This window comes from Mandrillus leucophaeus, unplaced genomic scaffold, assembly GCF_000951045.1.
Source record: "Mandrillus leucophaeus isolate KB7577 unplaced genomic scaffold, Mleu.le_1.0 Scaffold863, whole genome shotgun sequence".
Taxonomy (NCBI): domain Eukaryota; kingdom Metazoa; phylum Chordata; class Mammalia; order Primates; family Cercopithecidae; genus Mandrillus; species Mandrillus leucophaeus.
Genome location: NW_012109397.1, coordinates 373245 through 396905, shown reverse-complemented (window position 1 = coordinate 396905; position 23661 = coordinate 373245). Strand labels below are relative to the sequence as shown.

Below are 23661 nucleotides of genomic sequence, written 5' to 3'. Positions count from 1 at the left end.
AAAAAGTTGTTTATCTCATGGAAACCACAAGGAAAATACACAAGAAAAAGTACATTAGGCTGGGTGCAGTGGTTAACACCTGTAATCCCAGCACTTTAGGAGGCCATGGGAGGAGGACTGCTTGAGCTCAGAAGTTTGAGACCAGCCTGGGCAACATAATGAGACCCTGTTTCTACTAAAAAAAAAAAAAAAAAAAAAAATTAGGTGTGGTGGCATGCACCGGTAGTCCCAGCTACTTGGGAGGCTGAGCTGGGGGATCACTTGAGCCTGGGAGGTTGAGGCTACAGTGAGCTATGATCACACCCTTGCACTCCAGCCTGGGTGACAGTGAGATGCTGTCTAAACACACACACACACACACACACTATATGAAATAGTTCATTTGACTATTATTTACATAATTACAATAAATATTACATATGGAGCCAGCCAAAATTACAGTTTGTCTATTTGAATCTCTCTGGGACATTCTAGCCTGCTGCAGTCTAGACCGTTTCTCTCTGTGCTGGTTGTCATTCTGGAACATTCTGTGTTATGTCCTTGGGGATTCCTTTCACCTTTCTTTTGGGTCGAAGCTCCTCTTTCCCAGATCCCTTGATTTCTTTCAAGCTTTACTGTCATTTGAGTCAAAAACCTTCTCCAGTAATTTCCCTAGGAAGAGTACATACATGTTTTTTTCAATAGCCTGCATGTTTACAAACCTTTCTGTTTAATTGCTAGTTTAAATGCTTATGGTATTCTGATTGAAATAGTTTTCCTTTCAAATGTTGAAGCCTTTTTTCTCCATTATCTTCTGGCCTCCATTGTTGCTTTGAGAAGTACAAAGCATTCTAGTGCTTGACCCTTTGGGACCTGTCTTTTTCCTCTGAAACCTTATGGGTTTCTCTTTGTCCCCGGTGTTATGAAATTTATAAAAATACGTCTTGATGTGGATCTTTCAACCCGTGTGCTGGACTCTTTCAATTCGGAAAATCAGACCCTTAATTCTGGAATTAATTCTTTATTTTCTTTCCTCTGTCGTCTTTATTATCTTTTTCTGAACTCCTGTAATTTGGAATTTGAACCTCTTGGGTGACCTCTACTTTTCTTACCTTTCTTTTCCGGTCTTCCAACTCTTTTGTTTTACCCTTTGGAGATGTTACTTTTCTTTTAACCCTTCTTTTGATTTTTTTCTATTTCTATTATCATGTGATTTCCAAAAACTCTTATTCTAAGTCTTTAAATATAAATTTGTTCTAGTTTCATAGATAAAACCATCTCTTAGCTTTTAACTATGAATAATTGTCATAGTTGATTTTTCTGTTTGTTTTGGTCTCTCATGTTAGAGGTCTTCTGAAGATGCCTGACAAACAGTCCTGCGCTCGAATTTTAAAATAAAGCATAAAATAATTAATCAGAAGTTCTGTGCTCATAGGTGGAGCTTGTCAACTTTGTGTTTCTGTGTATGGCAATCTTGCTAGACAATTTACATAGGAAACCTCCAATATCATTATCTTTGGGTCTTTACTCTTTGGCAGTCAGATTCCCCAGAGAAGAATCATCCATTCTGACCCCCTGGGTATATAAATATAAGCCTGGTTACCAAAATTGTGCAATGAGGAAAAAGGCTGAAGACTCAACATTCAGAATCCTTTCTTTTCCATCCAATATTCCCTGCTCCTGTTCTGTCTAGGGTCTCCTGGTCAGAGGCCCTCTTGTATTGCCTGCAAGGTAACAAATCTGGGGTCTTGTACCACACAGGAAAAGAACTGTCACCTGGCTATTTAGTATTGTGAAGGGGCGGTGGAGGGCTGTAACTGAAACAGACTTTTAAACCAAACCTTTCCTTTTCGCCCCACCTTCATTTGCTACCTTCTTTAGAAATATTGTGAGCCTTCAATTTTGCTTCACAGCTTTTTCCTACTGCTGACTTGAATATTCAGTTTTCTCCAGTCTAAGTCATTTGCTATTTCCAGCTCCCAAATTTTGTTGCTCTCATTTCTACGTTATCTAAAATGATACTCCCAATTCATTATTGTCTCTCATAATACCCTGTATGTTCTTTCCACAACAATCATCATCTTTAATTATTTTCCTTTATTATTTATCTCTGCCACTAGACCATTAGCTCTTTGAGGGAAGACCGGTTCTTATTTATTCTTCATGCCTATCACAGCACTGAACTATGGCACAGAGGCTAGGAATATAGGGTCAGGAGTCTGGGTTCAAATCCCAGTTCTCCCACTTAGTAAGTACATACCCTTGGATAAATAATCTCTCTGTGGTTCTCATTCTTCATCAGCAACAGTGAGATAATAATAGATGTTTCTCCTAGAGCTTTTTGGATGATTTAGTAATTCAAATAAAGTGTTTAGTACTTATCTGACACTTGTAAGCAACCAATAAATGCAATGTAAAGCAGGTGCAGGACAGGCCCAGGCGTGGTGGCTAACATCTGTAATCCCAGCACGTTGGAACGCTGAGGTAGGCGGATGACTTGAGGCCAGGAGTTCGAGACCAGCCTGACCAACATAGTGAAACCCCCTCTCTACTAAAAATACAAAAATTAGCCAGGTGTGGTGGCACACATCTGTAATCCCAGCTATTCCAGAGGCTGAGGCAGGAGAATCACCTGGACCTGGGAGGTGGAGATTGCAGTCAGCCAAGAACACGCCACTGCATTGCAGCCTGGGCAGCCTGGGCGAGACTCTGTCTCAAAACAAACAAACAAAAAACAAAGTAAGGCAGGTGTAAGATAAACAGAAATGAATAAGTCAAAAGAAAAAAAAAATGAGTAAGTATCCTAACACATATGGTTTGAAAATATGGTCGCTATGTATATAGCGACATATATATAGATGAATTGGGGGCATATACTTCTATGCCCTTTGATTAGACCAATAACCTTAGGGTCTTCTGTGACTTTTTTCTCCAACAGGATATCCATCACAAGGGTCACCGCTGACATCTCGCTTGCCAAACGCTCAGTATTAAACAATCCCAGTAAGCACGCAATAATAGAAAGATCCAACACAAGGTCAAGCTTAGGTAAGTCTGTGCAATGAGCTTACGCTTTTTAAACTCTCCTCTCCTGATGTTGATGATGAGAAGATCTAACAAGATGATAATTCTATGTGTCACAGAGTATAGGAAAAACAGGCGTGTGCTGCCAGTAGCTGTTGCTATGGTCTTACTGATTTCATGGTGTGGAAGGATTTGTTATGATAGTTTGAAGTTAAGAATTCCACAGGCTGTCAGCATTAATGTTTTGGTTGTGGTTTGTTTTCACTAATGTGAGCTTTCGTGTCTGCAGACTCTAAGATCTCCTGGCTTTGCATCAGTGTTACCATGAGCAAGTTTATTAACCTTTTGAAGTTTCCATTTCCTCATCTTAAAAAAAGAAATAACTACCTCCTAGAATTATTGCAAGGATTAAACATGATACGTGCTCAATAAATGATAGCCATTATTACGCTAAATATTCCTTAATTCCTGATGTATATCAATAATGAAATCATACTCGGAGAGTATGATTTGTGTGTTTGGAAATCAGTAAAGGATGAAGTCAATTCCTGGCTATATTTATTGATAGATATCGATATGTTTTATTTGTAAAAACAGTGTAGGGAGTTATTGTGTTTACAGGGTGGTATGTGGATACTGCTTATTAACATGTACTGAATTGATCAAATTGAAACCCTTCTGCTGCTATTTAATCTTTTTGGTATGTGCTTGGAGTTTTAGGTTAATCACTGTTACACAAGTTGCTTATTGGATTGTTGGGTTTCTGTTTTTATAAAGTAAACTTTCTGAGAGTTGTGTCAGATCTTTGAGCTTAATTTTTCTCTGTTTATAGGTTAGATATACAAATCCTCTGAGAGGCTGGTTTCTAACATAGAAGTTCTTCATTTACTCTGAAGTATGATTATATAAATAATAGAAAAACTGTTATAAATAATAAGCTTTATCTGTTAGCAATGAGCATGATACATTATAGAACTCAGTTTTGTTTCTCACCTAACAACCCTTCATTGGCAAAACTTCAGTAACAGGTTTAGAAATATATTTGAGGAAAAAATGTAATCATGTGTTTTGCTTACAGCAATTCCTTTTTATGTCCTTATCATCTGTCACACTTAAAACTCTTTCCACACATCATTTGATGCTCACAAGAATTACTTTTTATTTTGCTTTTTTGAGAGAGGGTCTCACTCTGTTACCCAGGCTGCAGTACAGTAGTGTGGATCAGGGCTCACTGCGCCTTGACCTCATAGGCCCAATCAAACCCCCCACCTCAGCCTCCTGAGTATCTGGGGCTACAGGCACATGCCACTACATCGGGCTAATTTTTTAAAGAGATGGAGTCTGACTATGTTGCCCAGGCTGGTCTCAAATTCCCAGGGTCAGGCAGTCCCCCTGCCTTGGCCTCCTAAAGTGCCAGGACTACAGGTATGAGCCACTGCACCTGGCCAAGAATTATTATAAAATGCTCATTTCATAGATTAAACTGAATTAACCAAGTCAGGTAATTTTTTAGACTCATTAGTGGAATCAATTACTTAACAGATTTCCTTAGATTGCCAAGATTTTTTTGCAACTACTGATTATACATTGTTTTTAAATGAATCTTCCAGTCTATGTATTTCATAGAGCATACACTAGATGCCAAATATCACGTGAAAGCCCACAAATAAAAAAATGAACTGATGAAGCCCCTTCCCTCAAGGAGCTGGGGGTAGCCATAAGGCGAATCAGTGAAGAGCCCATCGAATAGAGGGTAATGAGCAAAGTGGTCCAGCCATGAACTGGCTGCCAAAGAGCTGATGCTGCAGGAGGCACAGGGAAAGGCTTTTCCAGGGAGCTGATCCTGAGCTGAGACTTGAAGATGACAGGACTTAGCCAAGAAAAAGGGAAAGGAGTGCAGACGGGTGACAGTGATTCGAGACAGTGAAAGCCACAACAGGCTTCTGAAAAACGTAGGTGCTTCATTTAAGCTAAAATATATGGTTTTAAAAAGAGGGAGATGCAAGATGACAACAGAGAGATAGGCAGAGGTAAGATGTGAAAAGTCTGGAGCTTATTTGCATTAGTCTGTTCACAGGAAAAAAAAATGTGATCATGTGTTTTGCTTATAGCAATTTCCTTTTTTATGTCCTTATCTGTCACACTTAAAACTCTTTCCACACATCATCTGATGCTCACAAGAATTACTGCTAATAAAGACATACCCGAGACTGGGTAATTTATACAGGAAGGAGGTTTAACAGAATCACAATTCCACATGGCTAAGGAGGCCTCACAATCATGGTAGACGGTGGAGAAGGAGCAAAGTGACATCTTACATGGCAGCAGGCAAAAGAGAGCGTGTGCAGGGGAACTTCACTTTATGAAACCATTAGATCTCATGAGACTCATTCACTATTAGGAGAACTGCATGGGAAAGACCTGCTCCCATGATTCAGTTACCTCCCAGCAGGTCCCTCCTATGACACGTGGGAATTATGGGAGCTACAATTCAAGATGAGCTTTGGGTGGGCACAGCCAAACCATATGATTATTCTTAAGTTGGTAGGTGACCATGTACAGACCAGAGGGATTCATTCATTTAGCAAATACTTGAGTACCAACGATGTGCCAGGCATTATTTTGGTGCCAGGGACACAAAAGTAAAGGACACAAAGTACTCTTTCTCAGAGTGTTTGTTTTACAGGAAGACATGGACACATGGACAAAATCTTGTATATATAGACAGACAGAGATGGTTGGTCAGTGGTTGAGAATTCTAAAAGCAGCAGATCAAGGAGTAAAGAGTGAGCCAAGGGGGAGGCTGTAATTTTATTATAATAAAAATGCAAAAAGTACAAAAATGCAAAAAAAAAAAAAATGCAGTTGGACAAAGTGATCTAACACCAAACCCATTTTATAATAAAGTGTAGAGTATCTCATGTGATGTGTTGAATACTAAAAGTGAGAAACAGAATGGTTGTATGGGGACTCAAAGTTCGGTTCCTACTGTACGTATATTGCTTTCACACTCTCTAAAGTTGAAAAGTCTTTAAGTCAGACCATCGTAAGTCATGGACTCTCTGCACTTACTGTAGGCCAAGTACTGTAATAATTGTAAGGGAAGCTTTGCGTATGGATTCATTTAGTCCTCATTTCCATAATACAGATAAGAATACTTAGGTTCTAAGAGGTTTAATGTTACCCAATGACCTTAAAGCTCTATGAAGTGATGACACTTCACTTCTGCCCCCCGAAGTCACTTTGATATGTAGCAGTGGGGACAGAGTAGCAGAATTTACTAGTGTGGGGAGAAAGGTAGTTAGAGAAGGCTTTACAGATTTTTTGTAAGATAAGGCAGGTACTGGTCAAAATTAAGAGTTTTGTGTGTAGTAATTATGAAAATGGCATTGGAATAACACATATGGCATTAAATAACTTATACTAGAGGTATCTCCAGGTCTTAATTCCTAACTGACCACTTAGGTGTCCCTCAACAGTAGCCACAATGAAAGTAACCATCTCCACTCTCTATTATTACAGTATTGTTTGATTACAGAAACCTCCTTCTAAATAAGTTAACTTCTGTTTTTTAAGTTCATAGCACCCAGGTTTTAAGACTAGTACTCATCAGTTATTTTTCCTGAGTCTTCTCCTCCTCCCACCCTGATAGGCCCCAGTGTGTGTACTGTTACCCTCTATGTGTCCATGTGTTCTCATCATTTAGCTCCCACTTACAAGTGAGAACATGTGGTATTTGCTTTTCTGTTCCTGCGTTAGTTTGCTATGGATAATGGCCTTCAGCTCTATCCATGTCCCTCGAAGGACATGATCTTGTTCTTTATGGCTGCATAGTATTCCATGGTGTATATGTACTATGTTTTCTTTATCCACTCTATCATTGATGGGCCTTTAGTTTGATTCCATATCTTTGCTATTGTGAATAGTGCTGCAGTGAACATATACGTGCATGTATCTTTATAACAGAATGATTTATATTTCTTTGGGTATATACCCAGTAGCGGGATTGCTGGGTCAAATGATATTCCTATCTTTACGTCTTTGAGGAATTGGCATACTGTCTTCCACAATGGTTTAACTAATTTACACTCCCATCAACAGTGTATAAGCGTTCCTTTTTCTCCACAACCTCAACAGCATCTGTTATTTTTTGACTTTTTAATAATAGCCATTGTAACTGGTGGGAGATGGAATCTCACTGTGGTTTGATTTGCATTTCTCTCATGATCAGTGTTGTAGCTTCTCCTCTGTATCTTAGAGGAAACATTGATTCTTCCTGGGTGTTGTTTATAGATATTAGAGATATAAAGCATGGAAAGGTATTATTCATTTTTCAGTTTGTTTTAATTCAGTGGGTATACAAAACAGTGGGAGTTGAGGAAAGCTTGTCCCCTCTTCAAGATGCTGAGGTCCATTCTTTCATTAGCTAGGGTCATGTGCGTCCGTGTGAAGAGATCACCAAACAGGCTTTGTGTGAGCAACAAGGCTGTTTATTTCACCTGGGTGCAGGCGGGCTGAGTCCGAAAAGAGAGTCAGCAAAGGGTGGTGGGATTATCATTAGTTCTTATAGGTTTTGGGATAGGCAGTGAAGTTAGGAGCAATGTTTTGCTGGCAGGGAGTGGATCTCACAAAGTACATTCTCAGGGGTGGGGAGAATGACAAAGAACCTTCTTAAGGGTGGGGAAGATTACAAAGTACATTGATCAGTTAGGGTGGGGCAGAAACAAATCACAATGGTGGAATGTCATCAGTTAAGGCTATTTTCACTTCTTTTGTGGATCTTCAGTTGCTTCAGGCCATCTGGATGTATACATGCAGGCCACAGGTGATATGATGGCTTAGCTTAGGCTCAGAGGCCTGACACTAGGCCAACTCAAAAGAATCAAATTGACTTTCAGTTTCAGAAACAAACATTGGGGGAGTTTCTGACATTTCTTTATTACAGTAAATTCTGATCATGATATACTCTGTCAAAGGAAAATTCCATGCATGGATATATTCCTTTTTAAAAGCATCATTTTTACTTTGAAGTCAAAAGTATTATCAGAATTTGTCATCGATCCTTAAGGTTGTATCTACTAATATGGTGTTCCACCAGGATTCTGAAAGTCCACTTTAAAATCTTTTAAAAAATCTTTCCCTTTAATTAAAGGAGTATAAAGTATGTATGTAAGGCTACCAGAAATATCTTTATATATGTGTATATATTAAAACATATGTTAATATATTGACATAATAGAAATAATATCTGTATATGTAATATTTTTTAAGGTTATCCAGATTTTATACAACGAGCACATATTAGGGCCGGGCGCAGTGGCTCATGCCTGTGATCCCAGCACTTTGGAAGGCTGAGGCGGGAGATCACTTGAGGTCAGGAGTTTCAGACCAGCCTGGCCAATATGGTGAAACCCTGTCTCTACTAAAAATACAAAACATTAGCTGGTCCTGGTGGCACATGCCTGTAATTCCAGCTATGTGGGAGGCTGAGGTGAGAGAATCACTTAAACTGGGGAGGCGGACGGAGGTGAGCCAAGACTGCACCACTGCACTTCAGCCTGGGAGATAGAGCCAGACTGTCTCCAAAAAAAAAAAAAAAAAAAAAAAAAACCCACACACACACATATTAAACTTATAATCAATAAAAATAGTGCTTAATCCTTTAAAAGCAAGGAGTTACATGGGATGCTGTGACTATCTGAACACTTATTATTAACAGATGAAACAAAGATGAAAATCTTTGTGATCAGATTTCTTAATTCTTACAATAAACATTATTTTATGTTGGAACTTGACTGGGGTTCAGTGGCCCAATGTCATTTTAAAGCTAGTATCTCATGTAGTTTGGGCCCTGATTTTTTAAAGATATCTAGGTAAACAAAAGGACTCAAGTCATAACATACTGTGAGGCAGATGGATTAGTGACCAGAGAGATACCTTTTCTTCAATAATGTACTAGTTAAAATTATCTCCAGGAAGCTTCTGGCATGAATCAAACTGCCTAAGAGGAATTAAAACGTAATTGTAAATCCACATTTGCTTGCATAAAAGTCTCATGGAATTCAACCTGCATGACTGCAGTGGTAACTGTAAGCTATGTACTCTGCTTTATAGACCTATGCTGCCTAGTAATAGTAACTTCTGGCTATTTATTGAATTTTAAAAATTTAGTTGCCTGTTGACACTAGCTATAGTTCAAATGCTCAGTAGCCCATTAGCTGTTGCCATGCTGGATCACATATAGAGGATATTTCCCTCATCGCAGAAAATTCTGTCAGTCCTGTTTTTGACTCTTTGGAGATCATGGAACAGTAGATGAACTGAATGTAATTTTCTTGGAGTTCAAGTAGATATTTAAATGTTTTGTGATAAGTTTCTACAAATTTTATACTTTAGATTTCTGTAGTGCTGCCTCTGAAAACTGCCCTTTTAAAGCGTGACTACTAAAGGGGTATTCTCTGATTGGAAAATATGAGGTGTGTTTTTGGATAAGTTTGTTACTGGTGCCATTCATGTCTTTCCTGTTTGATTTTGTATTTCATCTTATTAATAAACATATCTAGACGGCATACAGATGACATGTAAACATAGATCAGCCCATGCACTGAAAGGAAAACTTGTCATGGTTGCTAGTGCAATGTGGTCTGCAATGAACACATGGAAGATAGCTCAAGGTTCTTATTTTACAGCAGTTTTATGAAATGATTTCATAGAGTGGAAGCACAAAGAATGTCAGCAGAGAGCTAAAAATTTCCACAATCCAAGTATTATACTAAAAGTAAATTCTGCAGCCGGTTGAGAGAAAAATTCCTTACATCCTAATGATGTGTGGAGAAAGAGCCCTTTCTAAGAGGATAAATTACTGTTGTAAACTTTTATCAATTCTGTTGCCTATAAGCATTAACATAATGGCTGACCTACTCACCTTTCTGTTGAAGAAACAGTATACCATTTTACTTTATCTATCTTAAAAATACTGCACTTTAACTGAACCGTTTCACCCTTTACAGCTGAAGTTCAGAGTGAAATTGAAAGGATTTTTGAACTTGCAAGAACATTGCAATTGGTGGTCCTTGATGCGGATACGATTAATCATCCAGCTCAACTCAGTAAAACCTCCTTGGCCCCTATTATAGTATATGTAAAGATTTCTTCTCCTAAGGTAAGTAGGATTGCTACAGTTTGCTCTATAATCAAATTTTAGTAAAATGTATTTTATGTTCTGCTTTCTATAATTAGGCTATTGTAATAGCCTTTATGAGGTACAGAGAATTTGAAGAGACATGATGGTCAACAATTTTTAAATTGATATAAACAAGGCATGGTTAGTTTCATGGCTTAGAACAGCTGTTCTCAAAGTGTGGTCCATGGATCCCTGGAGGGTCTTGAGACACTTTTAGAGGGTCCATTTAATTAGTCAAAACTACTTCCGTGATAATACTAGGACACTATTTGACATTTTCACTGTTTTGACATTTGCAAGGCTGATGCAAAAGCAATGGTGGGTAAAACTGCTGGCATCTAAGCATGAATCAAGACTGTGGTATCAAAGTACCAGAAGTTCATGTATTCATCACCACTGTGCTTTCCCAGTTTAAGGGGGAAAAAGGCCAATTTCACTTACTGTCCTGATTAAGTAGTATAGTTTATTACTTTTATTAAATCTTGACTTTTAATATTCAGTGTAATAAAGTACACAAAAAGCTCCTGCTGCATACCAAAAAGTGTCTGAAGGACAAGCACTGGTGTGATTGAGTTTTGAACTAAACTAGCCATGTTTTTCATGGAATACCATTTTTATCTCCAACAACAACTGTCAGGCTATGCTTATTCAGACTTGGTGTAGCAGATATTTTCTTGGACAAAATAAGCCTGTCACTTCAAGGAGAACAGCATGTGTTGCCAATGATAAAACTCAAGCTTTCAGACAACAATCAGAATTTTAGAAAACTTGTATGCACCTCTGAGGACTTAGAAGCTTCCCAATAAAGATTTCTCTGATGAAATCAATGATAATATTAATGAATATGATGTTTTAATACTGTATAATGAAATATGTCAACATTTGAAAGATCTGAAGTCAGTGAACCATTATTGTTTGTATGATCAATGAATAATGTTAATTTCAAGATAGACCAATGGAATGTCATGGAGTAAGAAAATTTGCAGGTTTCAGATTCCACATAACAACGGAACTACCATTTGTTGAGTTTTAGTGTAGTATCAAAGAAGACTAGACTAAATTGTTTCTCCTTTTCTCAATTACAAATCTGTAAGAGGTTGGATTTTCTTCACATATTTCAACCAAAACAAGACACTGCAGCAGGTTGACTGTAGAAGCAAACAGGAGACTGCAATTGTCTTCTATGAAGCCAGCTGTTAGGTTTATAAAAAATGTAGCTATTTTTATAAAAAAAAATTTTAACATGTAGCAGATTTATTGTGAATTTTTAAATGTTGTAATAGTTTTCCATTTTAGCTTCTTTAAAGAGGTTGTGAGACAAAATGTTTGTTTGAGATCTGCTAGCTTAGAAAAAAGAATGTGAGTACTTAAAGCTTGCAACTGTGATTTACGTTAACATGTTAATTTTACAGATAATCTTATAGCTCCATCTATTACAAGCCCCTTGTGCTGTATATAAAAAGGCCCCAGAGAAAGGAGTCAATAATGTACCTTGTTCTTTACCTGGGTGTTAAAAACTCATTATCTTTTACAGGTTTTACAAAGGTTAATAAAATCTCGAGGGAAATCTCAAGCTAAACACCTCAACGTCCAGATGGTAGCAGCTGATAAACTGGCTCAGTGTCCTCCAGTAAGTTATCTCTATATACAGCATAATCCAGTTACAGAGATCAGACCTGGTTTTTTTTTTTTGAGATAAGGTCTTGCTCTGTTGCCCATGTTGGGAGTACAGTGGTATGGTCTCAGCTCACTGCAGCCCTGAACTCCTGGGCTCAAGGGATCCTCTCGCTTCAGCCTTCCAAGCAGCTGAGACTATAGGTATAGGTGCATGCCTCCATGATCGGCTAACTTTTTTTTTCCCCCTATGGAGATCTTTGTCCTTCCTCCTGCTAAATCTTCCTGTGTTGCCCAGTCTGGTCTAGAACTCCTGGCCTGAAGTGATCCTCCTGCCTTGGCCCTCCAAAGTGCTAGGATTACAGGCATGAGCCACCATGTCTGGCCAGAACTGGCATTATATTTTGAAAAAAACCGTCAAACACCTGTCACAGAAGAGAATCCTCATCACTTAAAGTGGTAGTCATTCCAAAGTAAACTGTCCTCCCTCCTTCCATGATCATGTTCCTTCCACGATCATGTGTTTTGCGCACAAGTAATCCAAATGATGCTTATAGCTTACAAAAAGCTTCAGTACATCCTGCAGTAACTTCACGCTGTTAATATCTAACACAAGATCCTGGTTCCAAAAATTTGGCTTGTATGATGAGTCTATTTGGAGTTGGTATATTATTCATTTCTGATCATAGAGAGCAAGTTGTCGCTCTTAGTAACTGAGACATATTTTCACATGGTCTTAAATCAATTTCTAAGGAATAAGTTAACTAGATTCTCACTTGTCGTCTGTGCTTTACATACAATGCCTTGGGGCTATAGAGCTGTCCTAGGTTTAGTTTTGGAGGCAGGGTCTTGCTCTGTCGCCCAGGCAGGAGTGCAGTGGTGGCCTCTCGGTTCACTGTTGCAACCTCTGCCTCCCGGGCTCAAGTGATCCTCCCACCTCAGCCCTCCAAGTATCTAGGACTACAGGCACACGCCACCATGCCCTGCTAATTTTTGTATTTTTAGTAGAGATGGGACTTTGCCATGTTGCCCAGGCTGGTCTCAAATTCCTGACCTCAAGTGATCCGTTCACCTCAGCCTCCCAAAGTGCTGGGATTACAGGCATGAGCCACTGCGCCAGGCTTTTTTTTCAAGCATAGCTATTTCAGGCGCTATGAATATTTGATTGCTTAATGTATGTTAAAATTTATAATAAACACTAAAAAATCTTTTGAAAAGTGACTTTTTTTCTTCTCAACTGTGAAGTTTGGACAACGTCAAATTATCAGTGGTTTCGGCTGCTTCTGCCAAGTTTCACATCCTAATCTTACCTTATTAATTTCTAAATTCAGATTTCATAATCTTGGGCTGGACATGGTGGCTCATACCTGTAATACCAGCACTTTGGGAGGCCAAGGCAGGCAAATCAATCACTTGAGGCCAGGAGTTCAACACCAGCCTGGCCAACATGGCAAAACCCCATCTCTACTAAAAATACAAGAATTAGCCAGGCTTGGTGGTAGGCACCTGTAACCCCAGCTACTTGAGAGGCTGAGGCAGGAAAATCGCTTGAACCTGGGAGGCCAGGGTTGCACTGAACCAACATCAGGTCACTGCACTCCAGCCTGGCCAACAGAGTGAGACTCTTGTCTCAAAAAAAAAAAAAAAAAAGATTTCATGATCTTGATGTCAAGAATAGGCTTCTATCCTATTCTGTTCAAATATATATACATCTCTTTTGTACCATAGTATCCATGCCTTTTTTCATTGCTGATAGACAACTTTTCTGTGCTGCCATGCCCTTAACAACTGTTACCTTTCTGGCCATTATTAGTTAAGCATTCAGTGCCCTAAACAATGATTTGAGGTAGTCAGACACTTGCTAACTAAATAAAAAAGGAGATAGTAGCAGCGCTTATAGAAGCAGGAGCAAGTACAAAGGGGTGCAGCTCATGAGCCCCTTCCTCCTCTTATGGAGGTGGGAAGGGGCTGCGTCAATGTGGTCTGGAATGTCTGCCTCTGCAGGAGTTGTTCGATGTGATCTTGGATGAGAACCAGCTTGAGGATGCCTGTGAGCACCTTGCCGACTATCTGGAGGCCTACTGGAAGGCCACCCATCCTCCCAGCAGCAGCCTCCCCAACCCTCTCCTTAGCCGTACATTAGCCACTTCAAGTCTGCCTCTTAGCCCCACCCTAGCCTCTAATTCACAGGTAAGGGGAGTTTTTATATATATCTATATATACAATCTTCATAGGAAAAAAGGTAGCCTATGGTGACACCTCCAGGATCCAAGCCCAGTAGCCTGCTTGGGGCTTGTTCTAGTATATTAACTCAAAGCAAGTCCAGCATGAGCCATGTACCTGTAAGAAAAGCACCATCGACAGAATATACTGGGAACAAACATAGACTACAGAAACTTTCTACAGTAGAAACTTTCTACTTTAAACAGTAATATAGACTGTGGAAGCGGATCACCTGGATTCAAATCCTGGCTCCACCTCTTACCACTTGTGGGGCAGATAACCTGGGGCAAATTTCTTAACTGTTCTTACCTCAGGAATAATAATGGCAACCTGTCCATGAGGCTGCTGGAATTAGTAATCTCATGAGATGATCTTATAGGGCTGTTGTATTAATGAGTTATTATATACAAACGGTCTAGAACAGTGCCTGTCCCATATTGTATCATTGTATCATATAAGGATTTGCTATTTTTAATATTATCACAGACAGTCAAGCAGAGATAGTTAAATTTACACCCCTGTATAGAAAAATCTCAGGGACCTGCATCTATATTTGAGCCGCAGGAGAATATATAAAAGAACACTTGCCCTGCCTTTTTTTCTTTTTTTTAAGGAAAAGGTTACCATGCACACTGTTCTAGGCACTTACAAAGTCCAATTTAATACACTACAAGCCTTATAAATGCCACTGGATGTTACCAAAGGGATGAAGCTAGGTTAGACTTCACTTCGGATGCTTAAAAAGGCCTCCACTTGAATGCGCTTGCTCTGGGACATGTTCTCTACACACTGACCTTGGTTAATGCCTGGTATGCTCCTTTTGCTGCCAGGGTTCTCAAGGTGATCAAAGGACTGATCGCTCCGCTCCTATCCGTTCTGCTTCCCAAGCTGAAGAAGAACCTAGTGTGGAACCAGTCAAAAAATCCCAGCACCGCTCTTCCTCCTCAGCCCCACACCACAACCATCGCGGTGGGACAAGTCGCGGCCTCTCCAGGCAAGAGACATTTGACTCGGAAACCCAGGAGAGTCGAGACTCTGCCTACATAGAGCCAAAGGAAGATTATTCCCATGACCACGTGGACCACTATGCCTCACACCGTGACCACAACCACAGAGACGAGACCCACGGGAGCAGTGACCACAGACACCGGGAGTCTCGGCACCGTTCCCGAGACGTGGATCGAGAGCAGGACCACAATGAGTGCAACAAACAGCGCAGCCGTCATAAATCCAAGGATCGCTACTGTGAAAAGGATGGAGAAGTGATATCCAAAAAACGGAATGAGGCTGGGGAGTGGAACAGGGATGTTTACATCCGCCAATGACTTTTGCCCTTTTGTGTTTTTTTTTTTTTGAAGTCTTGTATAACAGCATCCCCAAAACAAAGCCTTTGGGGTCTACACTGCAATCATATGTGATCTGTCTTGTAATATTTTGTATTGCTGTTGCTTAAATAGCAATAGCATGAATAGAGTATTAAGATACTTTTTCTTTTGTAAGTGCTACATAAATTGGCCTGGTATGGCTGCAGTCCTCCGGTTGTATACTGGACTCTTCAAAAACTGTTTTGGGTAGCTGCCACTTGAACAAAATCTGTTGCCACCCAGGTGATGTTGGTGTTTTAAGAAATATAGTTGATGTATCCAACAAGCCAGAATCAGCACAGATAAAAAGTGGAATCTCTCGTTTCTCCAGATTTTTAATACGCAGGCACCTGATTTGCATATTCATTCATGGACCACTGTTTCTTGCTTGTACCTCTGGCTGACTAAATTTGGGGACAGATTCAGTCTTGCCTTACACAAAGGGGATCATAAAGTTAGAATCTATTTTCTATGTACTAGTACTGTGTACTGTATAGACAGTTTGTAAATGTTATTTCTGCAAACACCTTCTTATTATATTATATATATATATATATATATATAAGTTTGATCACACTATTTTAGAGTCTTAATGCCAAGTCAGCAGATTTGCTTTATGAATTACAGGGACTAGAAATGCCCACATTCAGGAAATTTGTAATAACATTGTCTAGACACCTATCCTCATTCTAGTAGAAAGATTGTACATACTGTAAATATGTGTGATTGCTTGACTTGAAAAGGTTTGAATTCTGAATGTTATACCATCCTTGTAAGTTTGTAATTTTCACCATAAATTATGGTAAATATAAAACTCCAGAGGTTGTTCTACTCCATACAGTTCACACTGATTGTGACACATTCTTAGTAGCTAGTGTCTGTTCTAGTCACTGCACTGGAGTCTATGAGCCGGAACTCGCTATATGCACGTGTGTGTGTCCGTATGTAAGAGTGTGCACGAGTGACTGAATGGCTGAGATGAATTGGAATGCTGAAGACTAGTGAAGAAACTAAAGACTGATATCGAGCATTCTGCCCACCTGGCTCTGTATTTAATTGTGCTATATGTTGCTTTAATAACCCATTGAGCAGTCAGGGAATGTGAGTAAGCTTGCTGCCAAAGGTAACTAGGAAAGCATTCATCTGCTGCCTCCTTGTTTTTGCTCATAGAGAGTAAAAATACAGGCAATTTTACTGTGAGTGTTTCACTGGAAATGTACAATCTTTGTGTGTTAGAGTATTTGTTTTAGTAAGAAATGTTTACACAGCTTGTGGAATTATTTCGTGGGAAAATAAATTTTTATAACTTCTCCCACTTCATTTTCTAACCTTGCCTATTGTTCCTGTTGTTTACCTCCCAGTTACCTACCATTCCTCCCCACCACCGACTCCAGCAGGTTCACTGTCTGTCAGAACCCAGAAGTGCTTCTTATAACCAAAGTTTCTGTTTTTCAGAAGTAATCAGGGCAACATGGGGTGACTTGAAGTGAATAAAATGTTTAGAATATTATCCTACATAAGACATCTACACGGAAGGGGAACCTTGAAGACATTATCTCCATGCCTCAATTACACTGCTGTAAGAAGCTTACAATGTCATCATGTTTAAGGCTAAGACCTTTTCCATGTCTCGTGTTTATTTTGTCCAGTTATAACTGGATGGTAAGACAGTATTAAGAGTGCAAATACCTGGTACTTGAAGTTTGTCCCAATAAAATGCCTGTGTTTAACTGCCTAACTTCAGATCTACATATTCACTTATATAACAAAATAATCAGCCGGGCATGGTGGCTCATGCCTGTAATCACGGCTCTTTGGGAAGCCGAGGCAGGTGGATCACCTGAGGTCAGGAGTTCAAGACCAGCCTGGCCAATGTGGCGAAACCCCATCTCTACCAAAAATACAAAAAAATTAGCCAGGTATGGTGGTGCACACCTGTAATCCCAGCTACTCGGGAGGCTGAGGCAGGAGAATTGCTTGAACCCAGGATGTGGAGGCTGCAGTGAGCCAAGATCGTGCCACTGTACTCCAGCCTGGGTGACAGAGTGAGACTCCATCTCAAAAAGCAAACAAAAAAACCTAATCAGCAAAACTATAGTTATAAAATCAATTATTTTGCTTCCTTGATTATTCCAAGTTCTTGCCAAATATTCTTAGACTTTTATAAGTAAAACTGTTTTACATTTAACACCTTATTTCCCTTATCCCCAAGAAAACTCAGTATTAAAAAATGATTAAGCTGGCATGGTGGAATATACCTGTAGACCCAGTACTTGGGAGGCTGAGACAGGAGGATCCCTTGAGCCCAGGAGGTGGAGGTTGCAGTGAGCCGTGACTGTACCACTGCACTCTATCCTGGTGACAACCTAGTGTCTAAAAAATGAAAATAAAAATTAGTTACATATATAATGTTTTATCAGCTTATATATGAAAAATTTCCCTCAATTTGTTAATTAGCTCTATACTGTTTACATGAATTTATTTTACCGAGTATAAAAACAGTAGTCATAATAAACTTGACAATTCTTACATTGTCCTACCAGTAGGAAACCATATTCTAATTAAAATTGCTTTTATAAAGTATTTCTGATAAAACTTTTGTCATGGTAAGAGATTCACAATTACTAGGTTCAATCCTTTACTATTTCATCCCAATTAATTATTTTGGAATATTTAAATTCTTGAAACACAGCTAGTATTTATCTTACTTGCTGCTATCATTAATCCCTTTCAAAAAGTAGTGGTTAGAGTTGCCATCTTTTTAATTTTGTATCTAGATTCTTAGCTTGCACTTTACTGTGGAATGTATCAGTGCAAATTAGAATATTCCTCAAAAAACTAGCTTGAAGGATTTGACATAAGAGCATCTATATGTGAAAAACTGTATAGTGGACATATGTGTAAACTGTGTAGTAAATCTGTAAATGAGGAAATAATCCCAATGGTAATGGGATATTTACTGACCTGTGGAATGTATATAGTCTTTTCACACAACAAAGGCTTAATCTTAACCCACTCAGCTGTAGAACCATGATTTTTGTAGTCAACCTAGAAAATGCTGGAAATGTATTTAATAGTTTTTTTTTTTTTTGGTCATACCCATTTCAGTCTTTCCTATGCTCTTTCTCTGCTGCTCATTTAAGTTACTGTTACAAAAAGGTGCTGCTAAATGTAGGATGTCTTAGTCATGTTGTACTTTGGGACAATGCCACATTTTTAACATGGTCTGCTATGCATTCCTGTTCAACATTCACTGTCAGCTACACTGAACTGTCTAACAAACCTGGTTTAAAGTAATTCATATAAAACAAATAAAGAGCTGGCTTCTGCACTGTTTATTAGTAGTAGTATTAATTGCCATGTTAGAAATGATTCATGTAGTTGAGACTATATTAAATATTCAACACTTCCCATCTGTGGGGCATCTTTCTTGGGGCAATGTCAAACACTTTATGTTCCTTTAGTAATCTTCCTATTATGTCTGATTAAAAAAAAAAAAAGATAGCTCCATGTAGAAACTTTTTTTTTTTCAATGTGAACTCTAGTAGAATAATCTGGGTCAGTTATGGGTTCTGGATCAAGTGTTTAATTTCTGCTACGCTGTACTTTTCACTATTTGTACTTAGATTCGTTATTTAAACTAAAACATGACACAGGGTTTTGAAGTAAATGTACTCACTGTTGAACTTAAGTACTTTTTCTGTTTCATAGAAATGTTAATACTAAATATGTTAACATATATATTAATTTTCCCTCACATTTCCCTGATTTTTTCACCTTCCTCTTGCATTTTTTTCTTACATTGCTATGTCCCTTAAGTTTATGTGATTTTCCAATTTGCTTAAGTTTTTGAAAGGAAGAAACCCACTGAAAATTAGCCACGTTCAAGGAAAAATTCTGAATAGTATTCTCTGTCCTGTTTCCAATATGTAAATATTTTTCTTCTATTTTCTGGCATTGGTTGTATTTTGACATTTGTTGGTATTAATCAAACATTTACACCAGTACAAGTTTGTTGCTAGGCTGATTTTCTGCCATTTTCATCCCAGCTTAGCAAATAAGGATGTGCAGCGAGCATTACAGAAAATGACTTTTGTAGAGTTTCTTAAAACACATTTAAAGTTTAAGGAGGTATGCTGAGCCCTAAAAAGATAAGTCGCACAGGAAAATTGTTTCTCTTTAGTTAAATGACATCTACTGGATATAAGGCAGAATGAGGGATGTAAAAGACACAGGTTTGCTTGAAATAATTTTTCTCTTAAACAATAAGCATCTATTGACTGCTCTGAAGCTGTGACTGAGAGAAAAGGCAGTACAGGGTCTCTGCCTGGAGGATGTTTCCTAGGTGTGAAGCTGGGGCTTAAGGGGCATGGATAGAAAATTTGAATGAGAGTGTCATAAGCCAGGAGAACATTAGATGTGGGTGCCAGAGGCACACAGAAGGGGAACAGTGCCTATCCAACCTCAGGGAAGGGTATTCAAGAAAGCCTTCTTTAAAGAAGAGGCCATCTATCGGTCTTACCTGATCCAAGAGACCTTGCAATCCTTATGGATACAATAAATAGTTATGAGAAATTCCTAAAGAAAACCTGTGAGGGGGGAAAAAAATCAGACTATTAAGCAGTTGTCCATTTCTTATGCCCAAGGCCTGATAACTTTTGGGCGATTTGAATAAAAGCTAACAAAACCGTATGATGGATTTAAACACCACGAGACAGCCTTAAAACTATGGCTGGGTACTAAGTATTCTGATTGGTCTAAAAAGCCAATAGAAAGGCAAAATACTAAGGCTGTAATGTTTTTTTAAAAGCTGGCTGGGTGCATGGCTAACATCTGTAATCCCAGTGCTTTAGAAGGCCAAGGCGGGGGGGACTGCTTCAGGCCAGGAGTTCAAGACCAGTTTGGGTAACACAGCAAGTTCCCATCTCTCTCAAAAAAAAAAAAAAAAAAAATTAGCCAAGCACGGTAGCACACAACTGTGGGGGAGGCTGAGGCAGGAAGATTGCTTTAGCCCAGGAGTTTGAGGTTGCAGAGGGCTATGAAATCATGCCACTGCACTCCAGTCTGGGCGGCAGAGCAAGACCTTGTCTTTAAAAAGTAAAATTAAATTGAAAAGCAGTCACTTATTTTGGCCACTACAGTGGGATGCTTGGGTATTTTTGCAGTTCGAAGGATGATCTGCTTTTTGTCTGAGTTCAGACTTGATTGTGGTCTTTTTTTGTCTGAATCTATGATAGGTACAGCTGCCTTGTCTGATGCTGGTGTTACGTGAAATTGTTTATGTTCAACAGGAGAACACCAAGGCCCAGCTATAAGGGTCAGGCCAGGCTGCTTCCCAGCTGCCAGAGCTGGGTTTTTTTTTTATTTTCCTCTCACCAACCATTTTCTAATAACTTACATGTTTCAAACACATGATAAGTTACCCAAATTGTGGAATAATCTCATTTTCTAAATCTACAAAGAAAATATTCATTTTACTTTTTCGTTTAAAATTATGAAAAACATTAAACATAGACTATCATTTAGACGGTGATAGTCTTTAGACTATCACTTCACACTATCATTTAGAGGAAGTCCAGACTTCATTTGAAAGGGGGTTGACCTACTAAATAAGCAGAGAGTCAGGTAAAATACTTACCTCCATTATTGGCACATAGTCAATGTTTGATTTCCCATGCCCTGAATCCTTAAGAAACTACTATTTAGGAACCTGGGAACAAAAACCACTTTTCATAACCACATCAAATGCTGCTACTTTATTCCTTTTGTTAGATTCACTAATTTTTAACATTAAAAATGACTTGTATTCTTCACAAATTAAAACATTAGCTTGCAAATGAAAATATGCTCCAGACAGCTACAGGCATCTGTTTTTCTTTATACTCCAAATACATAAAGCAAAAAATTCTTTTAAAAACGGAAAATATAATCTCACACCACCCCCTACTTCCTCTGTGTCTCTGGATCCCTGGTAAAACAGCTGGCAGTCCTTTCTGTTTCCTTAGCAACTACGTCATCATTCAGTTGGCCTGACAACACTTTGGTATAAAAAAAAAAAAGCACAGACAGCAAATGTTTGGAATTTTCATTTCTGAGCATCCATCCTCTCCTATGTGCTTTTGCATTTTACAAATTTTGCAATAAAAAAACCTATAGAGTCCTTATTAGCCAGACGCAACATATCTTCTCTTCTGGCCTCTCTGAGAGAGTCCATGTCAGTGTCCGGTAATGGCACAGCCGATGGATCAAATCGCTGCAGCTGTTTCAATTGTTCACATGAGAGACCAGCTCCCCTCATTCCTTCTCCTCCAATCTGCGGTTCCTGTTTGGAGAAAGTGAATCAATATGGATGAACATCCCATAATTAGCAAGTATGCCTGCTACTATTTAAGTTAAAAGACCAATTGGGCTGTAACGACTACATCTTCCAAAAATAGCAAAATGAGTAAATGCCTTTCATTTTGGTGGAAAATACGTGCTGCTTTCCAGACAGTAAAGTGGGAAAGCAATACTATGCATCACCTGATGAACAAATACCTATGATTACATGCTTATCAGGCACTGTGACATTACTAAAGGCCTGAGCTTCTTAGCTGGAAACAAGTAGACTCAAATTGCAGGTCTATCACATTTTAGCTGTATGACTTTAGGTAACATTAACCACATTTCCTCATCTATTAAACAAGGCTTAAGCAAAGAAGGTGGAATCACACCTGGCACATAGCAGGGACTCAGTAAATGGAACATTATTATCAATAAAGCAGAAGAGGCCAGGCACAGGGGCTCACACTTATAATCCCAGCACTTAGGGAGGCCGAGGTGGGCTGATCACCTGAGGTCAGGAGTTTGAGGCCAGCCTGGCCAACAAGGTGACGCCCTGTCTCTACCAAAAATACAAAAAACTAGCCAGGTGTGGTGGTGCACGCCTGTAATCCCAGTTACTCGGGAGGCTGAGGCACGAGAATTGCTTGAACCCGAGAGGCAGAGGTGGCAGTGAGCCAAGATCATGCCTGGGCGATCCAGCCTGGGCGACAGAGTGACACTCCATCTCAAAAAATAAAAAATGAAAGAAAAGAAAATAAAAGAGAAGGAAGGGTGCAGGGAGGGGGAAGGGAAGAAGGAAAAAAAAAAGAAAGCAACAGAAAAACTCAGCTTTATTTAACATTTTCCAAAACTGAAAGGTGGTCTTCAGGCATCTAAGGTACCTCTCTCTGACCCATACCAGGTGGGTGAGAAAAGTTTCTAGAAAAACAAACATTAGAAAGGGATACATAATTTAAGGCTGTATCAATTAGTTTAGAGGAATCATAAGGCCTTGAGTGATACTTGCAAACTACTATAGATCTTGAAGAAGATCTATAATCCTAAGTCACTATCACAATCATTTGCATGTTAATGAAGATAGGTTTTTAGATACATACTTAAGAAAACAGATCGTTTATTATCCCATGGAGGTCAGGGGAAAACGTCCCATCTCTTTTAGGTATATATTTTGAGTGTGTATGTTTCCAAGTGAATTCTGAAGTCTTCCCTTCATCTACAATGTAATTACCTTAATTTATGAGTCTAGAAACCATCTCTGAATTATCTATATTTATGTATTCCCATTACCTACTTCTGTATAGAAAGGTACTAAAGTTAGATGCTCAATGTATCTGAATGTATGTGAGCATTATTACAGATTTAAACTTAATCTCAAATATCCTGGGCTAAAAACTGAATCAAAAATACATTTCTAATAAAGACCATAACAGAAAGAGTTGTGTTAGGTAAAAGAAAGTATAAGAAAGCTTTTTAAATATTATACATTGTATATAATAAGCGATAATCCAGAAGCACGTTTTTCCCTTTCGGCTGGTCTTCTGATATCCCACAGTTATTAAAGCTCATTTGAGCTTTGATGTGACATGAGAGAAAATGCTCAACATTTTCCACATCAGAAAAATACGGCACTGGGAAAGAAGAAAAAAGTCTTTTTAGAAAAAAGGTGCCGAGTAACATGAATAGCTACAAGTGGAATAAACACATAACAAAAATACTCCCAAGCTCTGTGCCATTTTAACACAATGGCAAGGAACAAAGATGACAAAAAACTTTGTCAGGACATGCAAATTATGGGCAGTCTAAAATGGATCTAATTAGGTAAGCATTCTTGTTTATTACAGTGTTCACTTTGGAAGTTTTACTTTTTTCTTCGTTAACACCCTGTGTTTACCACAGTGCTTCAGTTTCTGTGATTTATCTTATTACACAGAGAAAAATGAAATTAGTCCT

At 38.8% G+C, this 23661-nt stretch overlaps 2 protein-coding genes across 13 annotated transcripts in view; one reads left to right on the top strand and one right to left on the bottom strand.

The window, feature by feature from the left end:
- CACNB2 (calcium channel, voltage-dependent, beta 2 subunit) overlaps positions 1-16707 on the top strand; it is a 449623-nt gene extending 432916 nt beyond the window's left edge. For all 12 annotated transcript variants that reach the window (XM_011968888.1, XM_011968890.1, XM_011968887.1 and 9 more), the window contains 5 exons: positions 2918-3027; positions 10014-10165; positions 11721-11816; positions 13805-13990; positions 14854-16707. In XM_011968888.1, the coding sequence (XP_011824278.1) occupies positions 2918-3027; positions 10014-10165; positions 11721-11816; positions 13805-13990; positions 14854-15348 (1039 nt within the window). In that variant the 3' untranslated portion in view covers positions 15349-16707. The remainder of the gene's footprint in view (positions 1-2917; positions 3028-10013; positions 10166-11720; positions 11817-13804; positions 13991-14853) is intronic.
- Positions 16708-21128: 4421 nt separating this feature from the next.
- Positions 21129-23661, bottom strand: part of NSUN6 (NOP2/Sun domain family, member 6) — a 96685-nt gene continuing 94152 nt past the window's right edge. The window contains exon 11 of the mRNA XM_011968885.1: positions 21129-21709. Within this exon, the coding sequence (XP_011824275.1) occupies positions 21497-21709 (213 nt within the window). The 3' untranslated portion in view covers positions 21129-21496. The remainder of the gene's footprint in view (positions 21710-23661) is intronic.